The sequence below is a fragment of the Aedes aegypti genome, chromosome 2 (assembly GCF_002204515.2).
Source record: "Aedes aegypti strain LVP_AGWG chromosome 2, AaegL5.0 Primary Assembly, whole genome shotgun sequence".
NCBI classification, from domain to species: Eukaryota; Metazoa; Arthropoda; class Insecta; order Diptera; family Culicidae; genus Aedes; species Aedes aegypti.
Window position 1 is genome coordinate 10648100 of NC_035108.1, and position 19049 is coordinate 10667148.

The following is a 19049-nucleotide window of genomic DNA, read 5'->3' on the forward strand; positions in this document are numbered from 1 at the left end:
GACGCTTTCAAGCCCTGCTTTCAACCCTATTGGCAAAATCACCCTTTCTATCCATCGGTCGTTTCGACTGACGACTGTTTTGTCTAACATTTTTTTCAGTCTGATGACTATTTCATCATAACAATCATGTGACCTAACGTCATTAAGATGAAGATGCATCGAAGCCCAACCTCAAATTTTCAATAGCACAAATCTACAGAACCAGACAACTGTTTATGCTGGAAATTTAACTCATCGGTCACTTGCTGGCGGTAACCAATCTATCAAATTTTCAGCGCGAACGATTCTTAGGTTCTCTAGATCCAGAAAATTCGAGGTTCGGCTTCGATGCATCTTCGCCTTGATTTTAAAAATATTCAGATTTATGATATTCGACTGACAATTGGTCGGCGTTGAGTCAGAGGCGACCAAGTACAAAACTTGGAAAATTTGGATTGTTCTCTCATTAGATGCGAAATAACCTTACCTACGTTTCACTTTGACCAGATTTGGTGAATGCTGTAAACTGCGAGAGATATGTAACAAATTTACTTTGGATGATCAACAAAAATCGATGAAAATATGCAGTCGGAGTGGACCAAGTGCTTATTACCATAATAGCGAATATGATCAGCGCGCTGAGGAATATTAGGAAATGAAAAACATTTCAAGAGATTTGTCAGATTTTTTGACATCGATTGATTCTTCTACTTATGCATAAATAGAAATTTATAAATATTACTTAATTCGATGCATTTGATTTTGATTTTTGACCATTTACCATATTTGGATGGGTGGTCATAAATTGCTACAGTTTCTGTGCGGACAGAGCGGACCAAGTGTTGAAAAGCAATAAAATGATTGATAACTGCATTTTTTGAGTCAATTTCAGAGTCCAATAGAAGTTTACGGTAGTTCTATGGTGTATGTATGGCATGTCCTAGGACCCGTTTATTGGACCAGCATATTTTGATCGGTACTCAAGATTTTCACTTGGTCCACTCTCACTGAACGCATATTTGAATATTTCTGGTCTTCAATGCCCTGACCCTGCGAAACTTTAATTTTCAAGCTATCGTAATGCCTTTGATTTTGGTATTTACTATATGGATTATTTAAGAATTTAGAATACTGGTGTCGAAGGGTGTTGATAAGCTCTTTATCTTAGAGATATGCACCCAATTCGACCATGCAAGCATTAAATGATTGTTATTTTCAAAGAAATTGTTCAGTCAGAGTGAACCAACTCACTGAACGGTGGTCTTTAGTTCAGTCAGAGTGGACCAAGTACACATAGTCCATCAAAAAATCGTTCTATTAGAGGTTTGGATTATGATTTTTCATGATTATCACTTCACATCATATTGTTTGAAAGTAACATAAAGACGTGTAGAAATATTGAACCAAAATTTTAAAGAGTTCAAAAATTACAGAGCGTTAGACTTTAAACCCATTTTTCTCATAATATCAAAAATGTCACTTGGTCCACTCTGACTTAACACCGACCATTTCGTCCTTAGGCGATAGAATTAACAAGAGAGTTGGGGAATCGTCTATTCGAAAAGATCACCAGATCGGGAATATATGGACTACCAAGAAGTTTCTGAATGATTTTGAATTGGGATATTCCTCTGTGTCTGTGGACTCTCTTTGAACACTAAATGCATCACGAGACTCTTCTTTCGTCGTGGTCGAAATCAGAACCAAATCAATACAATTATTGTTAGATTTAATAGATTGTTTTGACCGTGATGAATTATTATTATTAGTTTTGTTGGCTCTATCCGCTTAAACGACTTTTAAAGAACGTAAAATAATCGCCAAAACAAAGGAGATATAAAAACAAAAGTTTTTTTTGGTGCTTGAAGAGTCTTGAACTCTTGAAGACTTATATAGCTGATAAAACTCAAAAAAGTAATAAATTCGCTCATAAAACATATTCGTTTTCTCATTGTACACAATCTAAATAAAAAGAGCTTTCAAAAGTGAACGCAGTTTTCAGTAATTTGTAAAGCCTTTTGAAATATCAACCAGTGACCCTGATCACAAATTGCCCTCAATTGCCATGAAGATCTGATTACCAGTGGGTGTAGTTGTCCATCTGTCCATTGTTGTTGTTGAAGCCTTAAATTCGCATACAATGCAATCCAATTTGCACGCATTTATCGCCCATTAATTGTTTTACCAACCCGCACCCGAACTCCACCTCTCAAAGTGATGATTGCACGAATTACCGATTTTTTTTCTCTGTTCGCCATGACCATCAAGCAAATTATGTATCGCTCAACAATGTGAGCGAAACAAAATCAATCAATGAATTTGATTTCCGTCGACTCTCTGGTCTGATCTCGGCCGACAGCGAAATGCGCGGTCAGATTGATTGTGTTTTCGAATTCCTTCAATAACACGTTGCTTTTATTCACTTATACCACTTGAACACCATTATCGAAGAAGGGGGTGTGTGTGCAATGTATGGATTCACTTGAGGTAATCCGATAATGGCGTATAATTTCCAATTACCGCCCGATAAAACCGACAATTTCCAATGAATTTTAACTCCACCCGAGCAGACGTTGTCGGTGTCTTCGGCGGAGTAGATGAAGGTGGAGAATTTCCATAGATTGTCTGCCCAGATGAAAATTTTCAATTAATTTAATAATGTAACTTATTCAAACATCATACCTATGATGAACAATACATGTTGTTATTTATTAATTGTTGAATGTTTTAGTAAAGTTGATATATTTTTTGCTTTTATTCTTAATTCATTTTTGTTGCATAAGTAAATTAATTTCGTATAAATTGCATTAGTTTTTGGTGCAAATAAAAATATTTAAGTTTTTATTGCGAAATCTCGAAAAAAAAATTTCTGTTTTATTGTATAAATAATATTATTTCTACTGTTTTTACTGTATTCAAATTTTTTTATTACAACATGAAGACCCCTGTTTTGATTGTAAATTTCCATTGACAATTTATTCAAAGCTACTAATAGAATTTAGTAGCAAACTTACCAATGGAGATAATCTAATTTTAGAAAGATAAATAATAATGGTAATAACAATCGAATAGAAGGTAAGTAAATTTTTAAAAATACTTTTCGTTTTATGGCCTTTCAGCAATGAAACTTGTTATTTTTTCAATAATATTTTCATCAGGGTAGGTGCTGGGCCAGTGTTAACTTTAAAAGTTGTGGTCCAAGTGCGGCCAAGAGTTTATTAACCAATGAATGTGGTCTCGCGGCCATGCACTGTCACTAGGTCAACGAGTTTACCGCCACGCCACTGCAGTAATCATCGCTACAATTCAATTCGATGCAAGTGGTAAGTGGCACTTTTTGGTTTCCGAACATGTTTCCACCGAGTAGGAGGCAGAGCGTGAGGCGAAGGTGGTTTGGTGGTGATAAATTTCAATTTTCTTTAATTCCCCTAGTGATGGTGGTTTTTGGGACTTGGGCCATATCAAAGGAATTCGCTTCCTGTGGTCTGAGCCTCTGGCAATCAATGGTCTCGAACCTTCAGGATGGGATTTGGTTTTGCGGTTTTCCTTTGTTCATAATGAACCAATTATTCGAGGCTGTGCTTTTTCTCACACCTACTTCAAAGCGAGTTTTGAGGTTTTACGCAAATCGATTCAATGATGACCATTCGGTTCGGTAATGGAGACATTTGGGCAACACTTCGGTTCAATGGAGTGGAAAAATGCCTTCAGCGAAATGTAAAGAATGTACAAAGTAATGACAGATTGGGCTTACCACATTGATGAAGATGATGTCATCATGGTTGCAGATGGCAAGGTACGGGGAGCTTCCAAATTCGTTGAGTCCAGAAACCGGCTGTTTAGAGGCGCACTTGCCCATAGGAAGCCGCCGACCTGCTACGAGGTCGGAAGGGGCAGTGGCGGGATGGTTTCTTCTGGCGGTGTCGGCATCAAGATGATTGGGAAACTGTTGGGATTAATCGAGAAAAGTGGTGAGTGTTATTTCATTTTATGGTTGATAAGGTTGGCTGAGCGCATGCAGGATAATCGAGACATTCCATTCCATCTGGTTACTGAAGCGTGCAGTTCGTAAGGATTAAGGATTGTTAAAGGAGTTAAGAAAAAAAAGAGAAACGTTACTTAATTTAATACAGTTATGAAACAAATGAGAAAAGACAACATATAGGAACACAATGAGAAACTGAAGGTTAAGTGCACAACATAAATGATCATGATTCATAGATGATATTGGCCAAATCTGTAGGAAAATCTTCTAAGAACGCCCTTTAAATATCTTATTCACGAGTTTTTTGTGCAAGTTTCTTTAGAAAAAATATCAGGTAAATTATCTAGTAACAAAATTCGCAGAGAACTCTGTCAAATTCCAACTGGAATTCTTCTGCACCATAGGTTACCCATATTCATTCTTCCAATGTTTATTAACCTATTCGTAAACAGAATGATTCCAGGAGATTTTAAAAATATATTTTCCATATTATTATTTTTTTAATGGTTCCTGTCCTCTATATTTATATCCTGTACATTAATATGGTGTTTTTGCAAAAAAAAAATCATACTCTGTTTTACAACAAATTTTCCAAGCATTTTTCGTGGTTCTTAAAAAAATTAGGGGAAGTAGTAGCAAAATGAACACAGTGCCAACAAATTTCAATTAATTTTTATCACGCACGGATGATTTAGAGCATACATCGGAGTGTTCGGGTTGATACGGAGGTCAATTGATGTGAAAATATAAACGAAAACTAAGATTTCAGATTCGAATTTTTGAAAATTTGAACTGACGTAACTTGTAGCCCGACGGTCTTGAGGTTTTTCGGTGAGGTGAGTATCGTTATGATATGATGTCAAATCCCTTTAGAATTCTGTTTTGAATGGGTTACAATCATTAATCGATATATTGTCGGAAAGGCAACAAACATATTCAAAAATATTTGGTTTGCTCACGGTTTTTGCATGATGTTCATTTTACCACCAGCAGCTGCTCATTTTACCCACATAGTGTAGGTAATATAAACATTTGCATCGTTTTTTGCTTGCGATTAGAATTTGGCAATTTTAGTTTGAATTCGTATCGCTGCTATAGATTACATCCCTAATTGTGAGGATGTGCGATAGAAATATACAAATTTCTCGTTTTTCTATGAGAAACCTTCCTTAACCCTTTGGGGCCTGATTTTTTCCAAGAACTATTATACAGTTTTTGGAACGCCTTTCAATAGTTTTGGTGCTCAAAATGCTAAACATAACAATAAATGATGACAAATATTTTTTTGGGAGGTGCTAGGTCTTCCAAACTGATCTTGAGTTCATAACTTGAAGTCTATGCTTGTAATAACAACCTTGTTCATCATACAAGGTGATGAACTGTAATCTACCGTATATTCTGAATGTTCTAGATTATCTAACTTGTCGGGATGTTCAGTACATAAGATCTACAACGCGATGAGAGTCAGGATTTAGTGGTAATAAATTAATAACCACGAAACGAAGCACTTCCGAAACATGGTGTATTCGACAAAGTTTCCAGTCATAATTAGCGACATCTATTGGGAAGCATCCATAAATTATGTCACGTAAAAATTAGAGTGCCTGTAAACAAGAGTGACGTCATGTTCCAGTTTTGACAGGTCTCCTTGCAATTGGAACGTGGATTTGTATGGAAATGACAGTTCGCCGCTGTTCCAATTTTGACATTGACGCCACTCTTATCTAGATCCACTCTGGTAAAAATATACTATTTTCAACCCCCCTGCTTTTCACCTTTTGTTTGAGAACAATTTGTGAAAACGTCAGTAGAGTCTAAATGCGTAAACGAGTAGAAACACGTTTTGAATATATGTGTTTGTCGACGAATCTTCTTCTTTTATCTTGGCATATCGTTCCCACTGGGAGGAAGCTGGCTTCTCAGCTTAGTGTTAGTTTAGCACTTCCACATTTATTACCTGAGATCTTTCTCAGCTAATGACCTTTTTGCATGGATATATCGTGTGGCAGGCATGCGCCCATACTCTGTGCCCAAGGAAGTCAAGACTCTTTCCTTTACGAAAAGATCCGGTAATCGTCATACAAATCTCGAGCTCTACTTCTTTTTTGCAATCGTGCAACACGACTATCCGTGTAGAGGCGTCACTACTGTACTGTCACAGACAAACAGACGTAATACTCTTGAGAAGCTCATGGTACATGCGTTTAACGATAAATTTGAATTTCAGTGTTCAGTGAAGTTCAGTGAACCTGGTAGATTCTTCTTCTTCATCTTCTTGGCGTAACGTCCCCACTGGGACAAAGCCAACTCCTCAGCTTAGTGATCTTTGAGTACTTCCACAGTGTGGCAGGCACGAAGATAAAGGGTGTCCACGATAAAATTGCCACACACAAAATTGATTCGCAAAATTCGAATTTTCATCCGATTGCCATCAAATTTTCAGCGATTGAGAAATAACTATTGAACTTAATTTTACCATTTTACTCGTATTTTATTAACAGTCCATACGGAAATGCCCGCACCTTGGCCTTAACCCCGGCCATGACATTCTGCACAACCTGTGAATCAACCGTTTTTTGCATGTGAACCCATACTTTCTTCAGTTCCTCGACTGTCTTCACTACCTTAGGTCGTGTACACACTCTACAATCGACTTCGGTAAAACGGATTGCCGAGAATCCAACAGCCGAATCTCGGTAAAATATTTGCTGAATCTCGGCAAAACTTTTACCGAGTTTTCGGTAAACCATTACCGAATCTCGGTAACGTTTGCCGAAATCTCGGTAAAAAATTTGGTTTGCCGAGATTCGGTAAAATTTTAACGATATTTCGGTAAAAAGTTTACCGAGATTCGGCATTTTTTTTTACCGAAATCTCAGCTGTTGGATTCTCGGCAATCCGTTTGCTGAGGTTGGCAAAATAATTTAAGTGTGTAAGAAGGTGCTGCTTTATAATCGCCCAGTACTTCTCGATGGAGCGGAGCTCCGGAGTGTTGGAAGGGTTGAACATTTTCGGCACAAAATTGACCTTATTATCCGCATACCACTTCAGTACGTCCTTGGAGTAGTGGCATGAGGCCAAATCCGTCCAGAAGATTGTTGGGACGTTGTGGGCCTTCAGGAGAGGAAGCAGCCGCTTCTAGAGGCACTCTTTCATGTACACTTGTCCGTTCATCGTGTCCTAGGTCACGAAAGGTGCACTCCGCTTCCCGCACGTGCAGATGGCTTGCCAAACCAGGAATTTCTTCGCAAATTTGGACCTCTTCTGAGTGCGGACATGCTTCGGAACGCTGAACTTATCCTTGGCCGTGAAAAACAGGTTGCCGGGGATCTGTTTGAAGTCGGCCTTCACATATGTTTCGTTGTCCATGAAAGTATGGGTTTACATGCAAAAAACAGTTGATTCACAGGTTGTGCAGAATCTCATGTCCGGGGTTGAGGCCAAGGTGCGGGCATTTACGTATGGACTGTAAATAAAATACGAGTAATATGGTAAAATGAAGTTTAATAGTTATTTCTCAATCCCTGAAGTTTTGATGGCAATCGGATGAAAACTTGAATATTGCGAATCAATTTTGTGTGTGGCAATTTCATCGTGGACACCCTTTACTCTATGCCCAAGGCAGTCAAGAATATTTTCATTACGAAAAGATCCTGGACCGACCGGGAATCGAACCCGGAACCCTCAGCATGGTCATGATGAATACTCGCGTCTTTACAGCTTCGGCTATGGGGGCCCTATATAACCTGGTAGATTATATAACTGAACTCTATTTAGCGAAAAAAAAAACACTGCCACAAGGGCAGATTTGAAGTTCTGAGCTCCAGGATAGTTTGGAAAAGCTTTTGAGATTCTCAGAGGTTGATAGATTCCGTTTGAGTTGAAAATATTATTATTTGCAGCGTTGCCAGATCTACGGAAATTTCCGTAGATCTACGGAATTGAGCACTTTCTACGGATCCGTAAGATAATTCTACGGAAAATGTATATTTTCTACAGAAAGCTACGGAAATTCTCATTATTCTACGGTAATTTACGGATTTTTCCAACGGAAATCTACGGAATTGCAATGCCGGGGATCTCTCCCCCCGCTTATCACTTTTCGTCTACGGAATGATTTCCAAAGAAATCTGGCATCGCTGATTATTTCTAGCGCAAGCAACTACTGCTGTAAATTTCGAAAATTGAGCTTCGGGATAGCCTGAACGTCGTAGAATATCCCAGGACATGAAAAGGCATGTGAAGCGGCGTTTTTCTTGACATAATAGGTATGTATTACCAAGTACGAACATCAATTGTATTTACAAAAGGCATTTTAAGCTACTTTTATTCTAATTATTCTATTTGTTAGACTTCTGCATGTTCAGGATGTTCGAGGTTGCCAAGTAGGACATTAAGGCATACACCTAAATTTTTTCCCTGACAGGGAAGTATATTTGCAAGGAATTTTCCGAAGACAGTAAATTTTATTCATTGGTTCTTTTTATACAGCCATTTTCCGACTGCGGTCATAAATGACCGTGCCGGCCCCAAAGGGGAAACTTTGATCATTTTAGCGAGAAAAGTTACTGGAACAAGGGTAGACCTGGAGTTCTGAACTCCAGGGTAAATTGGAGGGCCTGGAATATCACTAACGTTCCTTGAAATAGCCAATTGGTCTGTGAGAAGGTTTAGTGAACATGGTAGATTATATAACTTCACTCAGTTTAGAAGGAAATATTACTGGAAAAATGATAGACCTGAAGTTCTGAAGTCCTGGGGAAATTTTGAAGGATCTGCAATACCTCAATCGTTCCTTGAAACAGCATATTGATCCATGAGAAGGTTCAGTCAACATAGTAGATTATATAAATTCACTCAGTTTAGAAAGAAAAATTATTGGAACAAGGGAAGACCTGTAGTTCTGAACTCCAGGGTAATTTGGAGGGCCTGGAATACTCCAAACGTTCCTTGAAATATCTTTTTGATTCGTGAGAAAGCTCAGTGAACATTAAATAACTTCATCGTTTCGTAAGGAAAATTACTAGAACAAGTGTAGGTCTGAATTTCTGAACTCTGGGGTAATCTGGGTGGCTCGAAATACCCCAAACGTTCCTTGAAACAGCTAATTGATCCGTGAGAAAATTCAGTGAACATGTTAGATTTTACAACATCACTCAGTTTAGCGAGATAAATTACTTAAACAAGTGAATACCTGAAGTTCTGAACTCCAGGGTAATTTGGAGGGCCTGGAATATCCCAAACGTTCCTTGAAAGAGCTTATTGATCCATGAGATGGTTTAGTGAGCATGTTAGATTATATAACTTCACTCAGTTTAGTGAGATAAATTACTGAAACAAATGTTAACCTGAAATTACGAACACTAGGGTAATTTGGAGGGCCTAGAATACCCCAAACGTTCCTTGAATTAGCCTATTGATCCGTGACAAGGTTCAGTAAACTTGGTAAGTTATATATCTTTACTCAGTTTAGCAAGAAAAAATACTGGAATAAGTGTAGACCTGAAGTTCTGAACTCCAGGGTAATTTGGAGCACCTATAACATCCCAAACGTTCCTTGAAACAGCCTATTGATGCATGAGAAGGTTTAGTGAACATGAAAGATTTTATAAATTCACTCATTTTAGCGAGATAGATTTCTGGAGTAAGTGTAGCCCTGAAGTTCTGAACTCCAGGGTAATTTGGAGGCCCCGGAATACTCCAAACGTTCTTTAAAACATCCTATTGATACGTGCGAAAGTTCAGTGAACATGGTAGATTATGTAACTTCACACAGTTTAGCAAGAAATACTACTGGAATAAATGTAGACATGAAATACAGATTTCCAGGGTAATTTGGAGGGTCTAGAATACCTCAAACGTTTCTTGAAGTAGCCTTTTGATCCGTGACCAGGTTCAGTAAACATCGTAGATTATATAACTTCACTCAGTTTAGCGAGAATGACTACTGGAACAAGTGTAGACCTGAAGTTCTGAACTCCAGGGTAATTTGGAGGGCCTGGAATATCCCAAACGTTCCTTGAAATAGCTCTTGAGATTCTCAGAGGTTGGCAGATTCTATTTGAATTTGTAATGTTATTGTTTTTAACCCAAACAATTACTGTTACGGTTGTAGATTTCAAAGAGTGTGCTTCAGGACAGTTTGGACGTCCTAGAACATCCCAGGACATAGCAAAGCAAGTGAAATAGTGTTTTCGTTAAAAGAGTAATTCTGTATTATCTAGCCTGAACATCATTTATGTTCACAAACAGCATTTCACGCTTCGTATGTACTTATAGTTTAATTTTCCAAACTTCAGGATGTTCAGGATGTTCTAGGTTGTCAATTAGGTCATAAAGGCATATACTTCGTATTTTTCTCTGATAAAAGAGTATATTTGGGACAACTTTGCCGAGGACAGTATATACATTTGTTCATTGGTTCTTTTTTTACAGCCTTTTTTGTACTGCGGTCATATATGACCGCGCCGGCCCCAAAGGGTTAAGGTGAAGATGAATCGAAGCCAAAGTTCAAATTTTCAAGAGCACGGATCTGGAGAACCAAACACCCGTTTGAGCTGAAAACTTAATCAAAAATTTGTTTCTTCAAACTTTGCAGTGATTAATCCAACAATTTCTTTTGATTTATTTTCTAAAAAAACCCTTTTCTATATCCATCAGAGAGCTATCAGCTATTCCATCACGTATTTTTTCATTAATCTATCGAAGATTTTTTTTTTTCATAATACCCTTCCGAAATTTTACGAAAAAACTGATGAAGAAATTTAGAGGAGCTCTGATGGAAGAATAGAAGTTTCCAAAAAAATATTTTAAGAGAAGTTCTGAAGAAACTCTTAGTACATTATTCTTTTTTTTACATTTATCAAAAAATAGGGGTGAAAAACTTCGTCTTGCGATCAAGTATGATTTTGTGAAACGTCATGTTACTTCCCATTAGTATTCTACCGTTTTCCTGATTACTCCGGAGACCTTCCCAAACGCATCGCAAACATTTCTACAACGCTGCGGAATTTTTTCTACGGGAGGGGCATATTGCCCGGTTTGTTTTGAAACGACAAGATTTGGACCATTTACAGAAAACGTCTTTTATTCTTTTTAAAAGCTACCTGGCAAGAAAAAGTTGCATGCAGAGCATGACCAACTAAGTAAATAACATTTTGACACCAAAAACTATAGAAGTAATGTATTTCTCACTGCGATAGAGCAGTTTTTCCTTAGGGGGAACGTATTATACCTGTTTGCCCTACACTGTATTTTGTTGTTTTGAAAGTTTTGAACATGTTCAATAATATGTTTTATGCAATTAATTGATTTCGGTCATGTGGGGTAACATTGTAAATAGCGATCAGTAATATTGGAAATGTCGTTACTTACCAAAATCATGGCCCCTGAAGCCAAGTGTGAAGTTCAAACTAAGTTATTCACTAATTGAGTTATTGAAAAAATAAGAGCGCTGTGAATCGCGAAATACGTATAAAGCTGGACAATTTCCTAGAAAAACTGCATTCTTCCTAGTAATTTAATGGCTGTTATCATTTGCAAAACTCATTTGAGACTTATTTGATAGCGCCATTCGCAATCATGGAAATTAATGTTTCGAACAGTTTTTTTTTTTTCAAAAACCTTATTCTTTTAGCTTATGGATACAAGCACCATTCATTAATTGCAAATATTCCATCAATAAATGTTGACTCAAGCTCTTTACTGGGAAAGACATCCTGATCAATGTTATTCCGTTTAACAGTAGTATTTTAAAGTGTTTTATGAATGTAATTTATCATGAATTGTATTGATGCGGGAATAGAAATTTTGATACTGTAGTAATTGCCGTTGTTAGTTCTTAAAGAATTTAAGAAGGAAACCCTAAATGAAGTCTCGAAGGTGTTTACAGAAGAAACTCTAGAAAAACTGTATAAATGGTGAACCTGTAAATATTATAAAAAATAGAGGAATCCTTCCAAGAACCACTTTGTAGTATAGCTGAAAAAAATCTGGAAGAGTTTCTGGAAGTAGCGTTCGAAGAACTTTTAGTAGATTCGAATGCATTCGAATGATCATGGGTCATTAAATGGCCGTGGCAAAATCGCCAGTCAACGATTTTCTCACCAATCAAATCAGAAGTCTGAAGTTTTTTTTTAAACCTTCCAAAATCGTTGATTGGATCCTAGTTAACTAGTCGAGAAATTGATTTCAAAGAGTTTAGGTCCTCCATTGCGTTACTTTTCATGCAAAAGGTGATCCTTTAGTTGTGTTTGATCCTTCGACCTTGACGCTTGCTTCAGCGGGTGTCGGCGATGAGGGCAGGATCAAACAATTCGCGCATCGGTCGAGTAAAGTGAAAAAGTTCCGCGTTCGATTAGTTCTTTTTGATCTTTCGACGTTGACGCTTGCTCCTGGGCAGTGCGTTAAGAAAGCCCGAGCAGTCGTCAGTTGTTTTCCCTCTCGGGTCGCGCGCCAATTTTCTCTGAGTGCTTTTATATAGCCGAGCAAACGAGTGAGGCTGAAAGTGGATTGTTGCTGCTCAAGGATGACGGATCAATTGGTGAGCTCGTTTCATGCTACTATTCTAATCTATAAAATATGTTTGACTGCACCTTTAATCGTTACAACGGTGAGACGTAAATATGATTTTCCAACAAACTATGAAAGGTTCGTCACTGTGAGTGTCGACATAGACTCTGATTTATAAATCAATTATGTCTACTTTTTTTCAAACACCTCGTTCCTTTTACCTTCATTTTTGTAATTAAAAATACTTTGAATGGTTTGACACTACGAGTGTAGACTTGCGAAAGGTTCACTTTATTCAACAAACTTTGAAAGGTTCGTCACGTCAAGTGTCGGCATAATTTTTCTCTACACAGAATTGTTCATATCAAATGAAAATATCATATTTACATATAAGCATGTTTATATCTCACCAATAATTATTTATTATGGTCTAATCGCTTATCAAAGTGAATCCTGTGACCCAACGATCCTCCCCATTAACAACCATCCTTCCCAGTAACCTTTGTGGAGATGCAGAGGAAAACACGGTCTCCAAATAGCAAAGGTTACACACTAACATTCCTTACCCCAATCCCACTTGACTGCAAGGACGTGGCCGGCGCCGTTATTGACCATGTATAAATAGAGGCACTGAATTATGCACACTGACGAAGATTATGGCCAATCCCAGCCGATCTTCTAGTTAATTCTTTGTGCATTTTCACTGACTTCGGTCAATCACAGAATAACAACCATTGATATGTGTAGTCAGTCTAAGCTAAGCTAAGCTAAGCTAAGCTCCATTGCGTTACTTTTCATGCAAAAGTTTGTGATAACTATAAACAAAAGAGCCATAGCATAGACTAACTGTACTGTCCATAATCACAACGGGAATGGTGTTCGTTAGCGAGGGAGAAAAAAGATCTGGGACCCACCTTTGTTTGGTGATGCGATAAGGAGGAAAAATAGTTTTAAAATTTTTATTTCGCTGTATAAATATAATGGTAGATATTGGTAGTAGATTCAAAAAGTATGTCGACATTCATTGTGTAGAAGTATTCAAAGGTTTGTTTTTAGTAACGACGAAAAAAGAAAGGTATGTGTACGTTATAACTATTTCAAATAGGAATAGAAGTTTATGTTGACACTTGTAGTGACGAACCATTCATAGTTTGTTTGAAAATTACGTATCATGAGCATAAAACTAGCTCACTAGGTTCCAATGGATCTTCGGCTGAATATGAATATCTATTCGCACACACACAACGCGAACTGAACAAGATTGGTCTTGATTCCGTCACTCACTCCAAAGGAGCATGCAACGGAATCGAAAGACCACACACTACTCCTTATGGTAATTACAACAATAAGAAGAAATTTAGTCGTATTATTCTTGAATTGAAGTGTGGAAGAACTGTGATTTTGTGATTTCCGCAAACTAAGAAAATCACAACGGAAATTTTTGTTCTGTTTGATGTTTTAGCACAAATAGGACATTTATCAAGTATAAATCGTCTACATTAAATTAAATCCCAATGCAGGGTCCGAAACGTCGGACATAAAAAGACTGCAAATGCTTCAAAATTACAATAGCAATCCTTCCTGTTGAGTACCGTAAGCCAACTTTGAGGAGAAACTTTTGGCAGGAACCTAATATCATGCGTAAAAAATCTCTATTTTAAGTCCTATTGACATCAACCTAGTCACTTCTTCAGAGATTCGTTCTTGTCAATGCATAAATGTATTTTGTTTTTGGCAAAAAAGCTCCCTTGTTGAAGTGTTCAGAGAACACCAATCCTAGCAGCAGACAATATAATGCCAGAAAGAAGAGGTTTCATGAAAAATCTTTCCAAGTATTTCGTAAGAAATTGTTATTTGCGGAAATTTAATTCAGACGTACAGAAAATTTCTCAACTCCGTGAAAGCTCAGCATGATATATTTCTGTGTGGACATGTCTTCACAATTTGTTTTACAGAAATTTCTGTAAAAGTTTGTCAAAACCAAACTTTATGGTTTTTGGACATACATGGTCCCACAACCCAATAGCAATGAAATTTCTATAACATTTATTGTCTTACTATTCATCCAACAAAAAACAAAAACAAAATTTCAGCCTTAAATTAGTGTTGTTGAGTTCTTGGTGAATTTTTGTTTCTTTTCATACTGATTAAAAATGTATACTTGGTTCTCCATTTCATCAATACCTGGAATTCTTTCTAATTTTCTTTTCTTTTGTGATAATATTCATCCTGGTTTTCCAAAAGCTCCTGTCTTTGCGAAGTTTGTTAAAATTTTTATCAGTCGTTTCACTGTTAAAACTCTTCTATAAATTGTATTGGAATTTTTACCAACGCATACATCATCTATACCTTATCTGGCGAACCAAATCCATTTTCTTTTGCTTCTTACCAGAAGTTAAGTTTGACTTTCATTTTCGTTTGTAAATGTAGAATTATTCTAGTTTTCTTTAACATGTTGTTACAAAATATAAGTTCTGGAGCATGAAAGGCTTCATATAGCGATTACCATTTAAACACATCTACAATGTTGGCAATGAAAGAACACATTCTCTATGTTGGGTTCTTTTATCTTTACAGTGTGTCTAAAGTAATTATTTCACAGAATTTATTATTCCGTTAGATTAACCCACCGGAGGATTAATTGCTCACAGATATCGAAGATAAACCTGCATACCTCTCATTTATCTTACAATGTGAAATTGATGCCATTTTTTGCCGTCCTTCCCAACTCCTGCTTAGAAGTCACACCACCATGGACAAACTTCTTGTTTGGTATCTCAACAAGAGCACTTGTACCCGTTCCCGTCTCTGGCAACGAGTGTGTCTAGAGAAGAGCATCTGCTGCGATGCCAACTGCAGGCCACTTTCTTCTTATTGGGTACGATTGGGCTTCCGGTGGTCACAAGAAACCAGAAGACTCCGGTCCGGTCCGATCCGAAAACAGATTATTTATTTACTTTCAATTGGGTGAATAGAGTGTGTCGGTGAAGCAACTAATGGTGTGGAAGCCGCTCCCATTCCGATATATGTGCCGGGTATGAATGGGTTTAAGAATTTACCACTTTGAAAACGAGCCCAGGTCCCAATCGTCCCAGGTCTGTGTATCTTGATTGGGAATGCTCTTTTCCACTTTTCTCACTCGTTTGTTGACATACATTTATTTTCCACCAGCTTGATTAGATCTTGGTTTTTCGGACTTATTAGGAAGCAAACCGGCAGGGGGAGAGGTGCGTAGTGTTCGAGATTGAAAATTGGTCAACACTAATCCCATGTGTTTCCGTTTGAAGTAAACTAGTCGGAACTGTTTCCTGTTCAATTTTATTATGGATGGAGTGTGTTGATTTGAATTGAGAAACAGCATAAAGGGTGTCCCGCATCAAATTGCATCACGTAAAAACGCCGTAGAAAATTATACAGTAGGTTTCGTTTTTGGAAGTTTGGAAAGAAGTACCTAGTTCAGATTGTATTGTTTACACCGTATTTTGTCAGTTGTCAGTTATTCGAAAATGAAAAAAAATGGCATCACTTGAAATGAATCGTCGTTAAATTATTTTGCTCAAGCATCTGGAAAATTTAACACTTATCGGGACATTGGAAAACAAATCGGAATCGTGCAGACAATGGCAAGTCGTGTGATTAAACGTTACTACGAAACTTTGAAAATCGAACGGAACAGCAAATACGGTCAGAATGGATGTTCTATCAGTGATCAGGATCACGAACATGCCGTGAAACCTTTAAGAGGAATTCCAATGCATCGGTCAAGGCTGTGGGCACATATTGTAGTCTGTACTAGTTCGAAGAGCCGAGGACCTGGAGGATCTTGAAGGTGCAGCAACACCCAGCTCAAGTTTGATGTTCCGTAGGATGTTAACAGGCTTCGAGAGGCTATTTAAATGTTCTCGTGGAGTGGTCGAGATCTGAGGAAGACATGAAGAAAAAATCGGTTTCCTTACGGAAGAAACTGTCGGCAGATGTTTTACAGAGCTTAACGAGTGGAGTTAAGCGTAGGGTATGGTTGAAATAAATATGCCAGAAACTTTTTAATGGGTTATGTTTTATTATCACAAAAAATGAAAATAATTAGGTAGTTTTCTATAGCGTTTTTCTCCGATGCAATTTTATGTCGGACACCCTTTACCACCAGCAGAGCCCCTTTTGGTCCAGGGGAAGCCAAGTCTTATATAGGTCACCGAAAGGATCTCCCGCGGAAGGAGAAAGATGTGCCATCATCGTGTTAGTGTTCTTTCGATTTGCATGTGCCCTCGCTGACGGGAAGGAAATTGATCCAATTGTTTTCCGAGAAAATATTGTGTTACGAGATGAAGTACATTTGTTCCAATCGCATTCACCAGCATATCAGCCCATTCCATCGATGTCACCGGCGGTCGTGTATAGCAGAGCGTCAAGTCACGGGCAGAAAATATCACGTTCTTGGAAGGTTTTACATTCCCATTTCCTCCCGTCCGGACGCTCGAAGACTAGTTTTGCGGAGATGGATAGATGGAAGGTGGATGCAGTTCCGTGCGGAATCGCATTTCCTGTCGATTCAACGGTTTTCTTTCTGGTTCGCTACCACGTCTCAGCAGCATCCACCCTTTTGCCCCATCGTTCCCGGTAATAACTATCAGATTGTAATACACATCCAGCAAATAACAATCGATAACATCTTGATGGCTGGAGCAGACGACCGGGAGCGCTGTCAACCAAGCCGCAAGCATGGGGTTGTGAAATGAGATCGATTGGTTGCGAAATATGTGCGAAGCAACAACTAGTCGAATCGGAGAAAAGGGTTACCGAGGAAATGTGTTCCTCTGCTTCTTCCTGATAGTTACAAGTGGGGCTTCATTGGCCGGATGTTTCTGTCGGTTGTTGCCGTCATCGGATTGGCGAAATTGAATCAATCAAGATTGAGCGGGAAAAAGCAACATACTGTCAAGTTTTGTGCTCTTGTTTGGCAGCTTCATTCCCTGCACTCTTTGCCGGGTGTTTCAAAGATGGAACGCATACTGATATGGTGAATATTTTTGCCAAGAATAAACTTTTGTTTTAATTTCAAACGAAAACTCAATTTTCATTACTTTGGTTTCAGTTTAATACTTGTCGACATAAAAAGTTCGGTATTTATTTTCGCTACGCCCAATCATTATCGTTTCATGTACAAGAACTTTTACGTTTTTATACAATATTTTTTATTATTTCCTTTATTTTCTGTATCTGAACCTTACATTTTATATATTGGTAAGGATTTAATGTAAACTTTGTATTAGGTTTTGATTTGAGTATAGACGCTTAGTTTTCTTAGCTAGATGAGAAAAGCATACTTTTGCAAATGTGTTACAACAAGCTGGAATTCTCAGTTATCAATATTCAAAGAACTGTCGACAGCTTGACGTGTTATGTGTTCCTAACAGAGCGTTAATGATTAATCAAAAATGTTAATCATTAATCACAAAAAATCAAAAGTTAATCATTAATCACTAATCATAATCATTGCAATTTTATGTTTTAATCATTAATCATTAATCATAATCATAAAGATCGTTAATTTTATTCAGTAATCATAATCTTAATCATAAGTCAAACATTTAATCAATCATCAATCAATCATTGAACAAAATTTAACAAATTTTACAACATTGCCTTCTAATGTATAAATAAATTTTACATTTCTTATATCTTGTGGCACGAACAATGAGAGTTTATGCCCAAGGAACGTTGAAATCCAACCAGGTACAGCATGGCTTTGCTTTGTATCCGAAGACCCTTAAATATTTCCTCCATGTAAGAAGGTGCATTTCTTAGTTGTATATGATCCGAATCCGAAGACGCGGTTGGAAGCTTGTGAGTTGTTTGTGAGCTTGTGAGTTGCTGTTTATAGGGGCAGATAACAACATTTCGACCTAGCACTACTTTTTTGGCCGTTCATAAGATTGTTGTATACTTTGTATGAAAATCCGAAAATTGGCATAACATTTTCAAGATAAAAAAATAGTCCTTTTCCCCTAGTAGGTGGTATTTCTGTCAATACTTCCTCGCTGTTGCAATGATGTGGAGATTTGCGAAAAAGTTACACGTCTTCTCAGTGAGAATCGAACTCACGACTCCCCGATCTCTAGTTGGGGCGCGTTAACCACTACGCCATGAGAGGACTCATGAACGCAGAAGTTAACCTGAATTCGATTTCAGCTCAATAATCACGCAGTTGCTGGCTAGTGTAGTGTGCTATTCCTATACCTAAAAAACAATGCGCTCTCGGGCTAGGCATTGGATATACATAGAAAGCGTTGTGTTTGGATGGGCATCTAATTCTTCCGAAAGAGGTGCACTTTGCGAAAAAGAACTACGTGATTATTGAGCTGAAATCGAATTCAGGTTAACTTCTGCGTTCATGAGTCCTCTCATGGCGTAGTGGTTAACGCGCCCCAACTAGAGATCGGGTAGTCATGAGTTCGATTCTCACTGAGAAGACGTGTAACTTTTTCGCAAATCTTCACATCAATTTGTCCATCTAATCCAATTGCAAATTATATGTAATGTTTAGCTTTTCGGTAGTTGTTAAACTTCCACTCGG

At 37.7% G+C, this 19049-nt stretch overlaps 1 protein-coding gene across 12 annotated transcripts in view; it reads right to left on the reverse strand.

Annotated features, from left to right (window-relative positions):
• LOC5567847 overlaps window positions 1-19049 on the reverse strand; it is a 318832-nt gene that overhangs the window by 145093 nt on the left and 154690 nt on the right. For all 12 annotated transcript variants that reach the window (XM_021839898.1, XM_021839894.1, XM_021839895.1 and 9 more), the window contains one exon: window positions 3734-3925. In XM_021839898.1, coding sequence (XP_021695590.1) covers window positions 3734-3838 — 105 coding nt within the window. In that variant the 5' untranslated portion in view covers window positions 3839-3925. The remainder of the gene's footprint in view (window positions 1-3733; window positions 3926-19049) is intronic.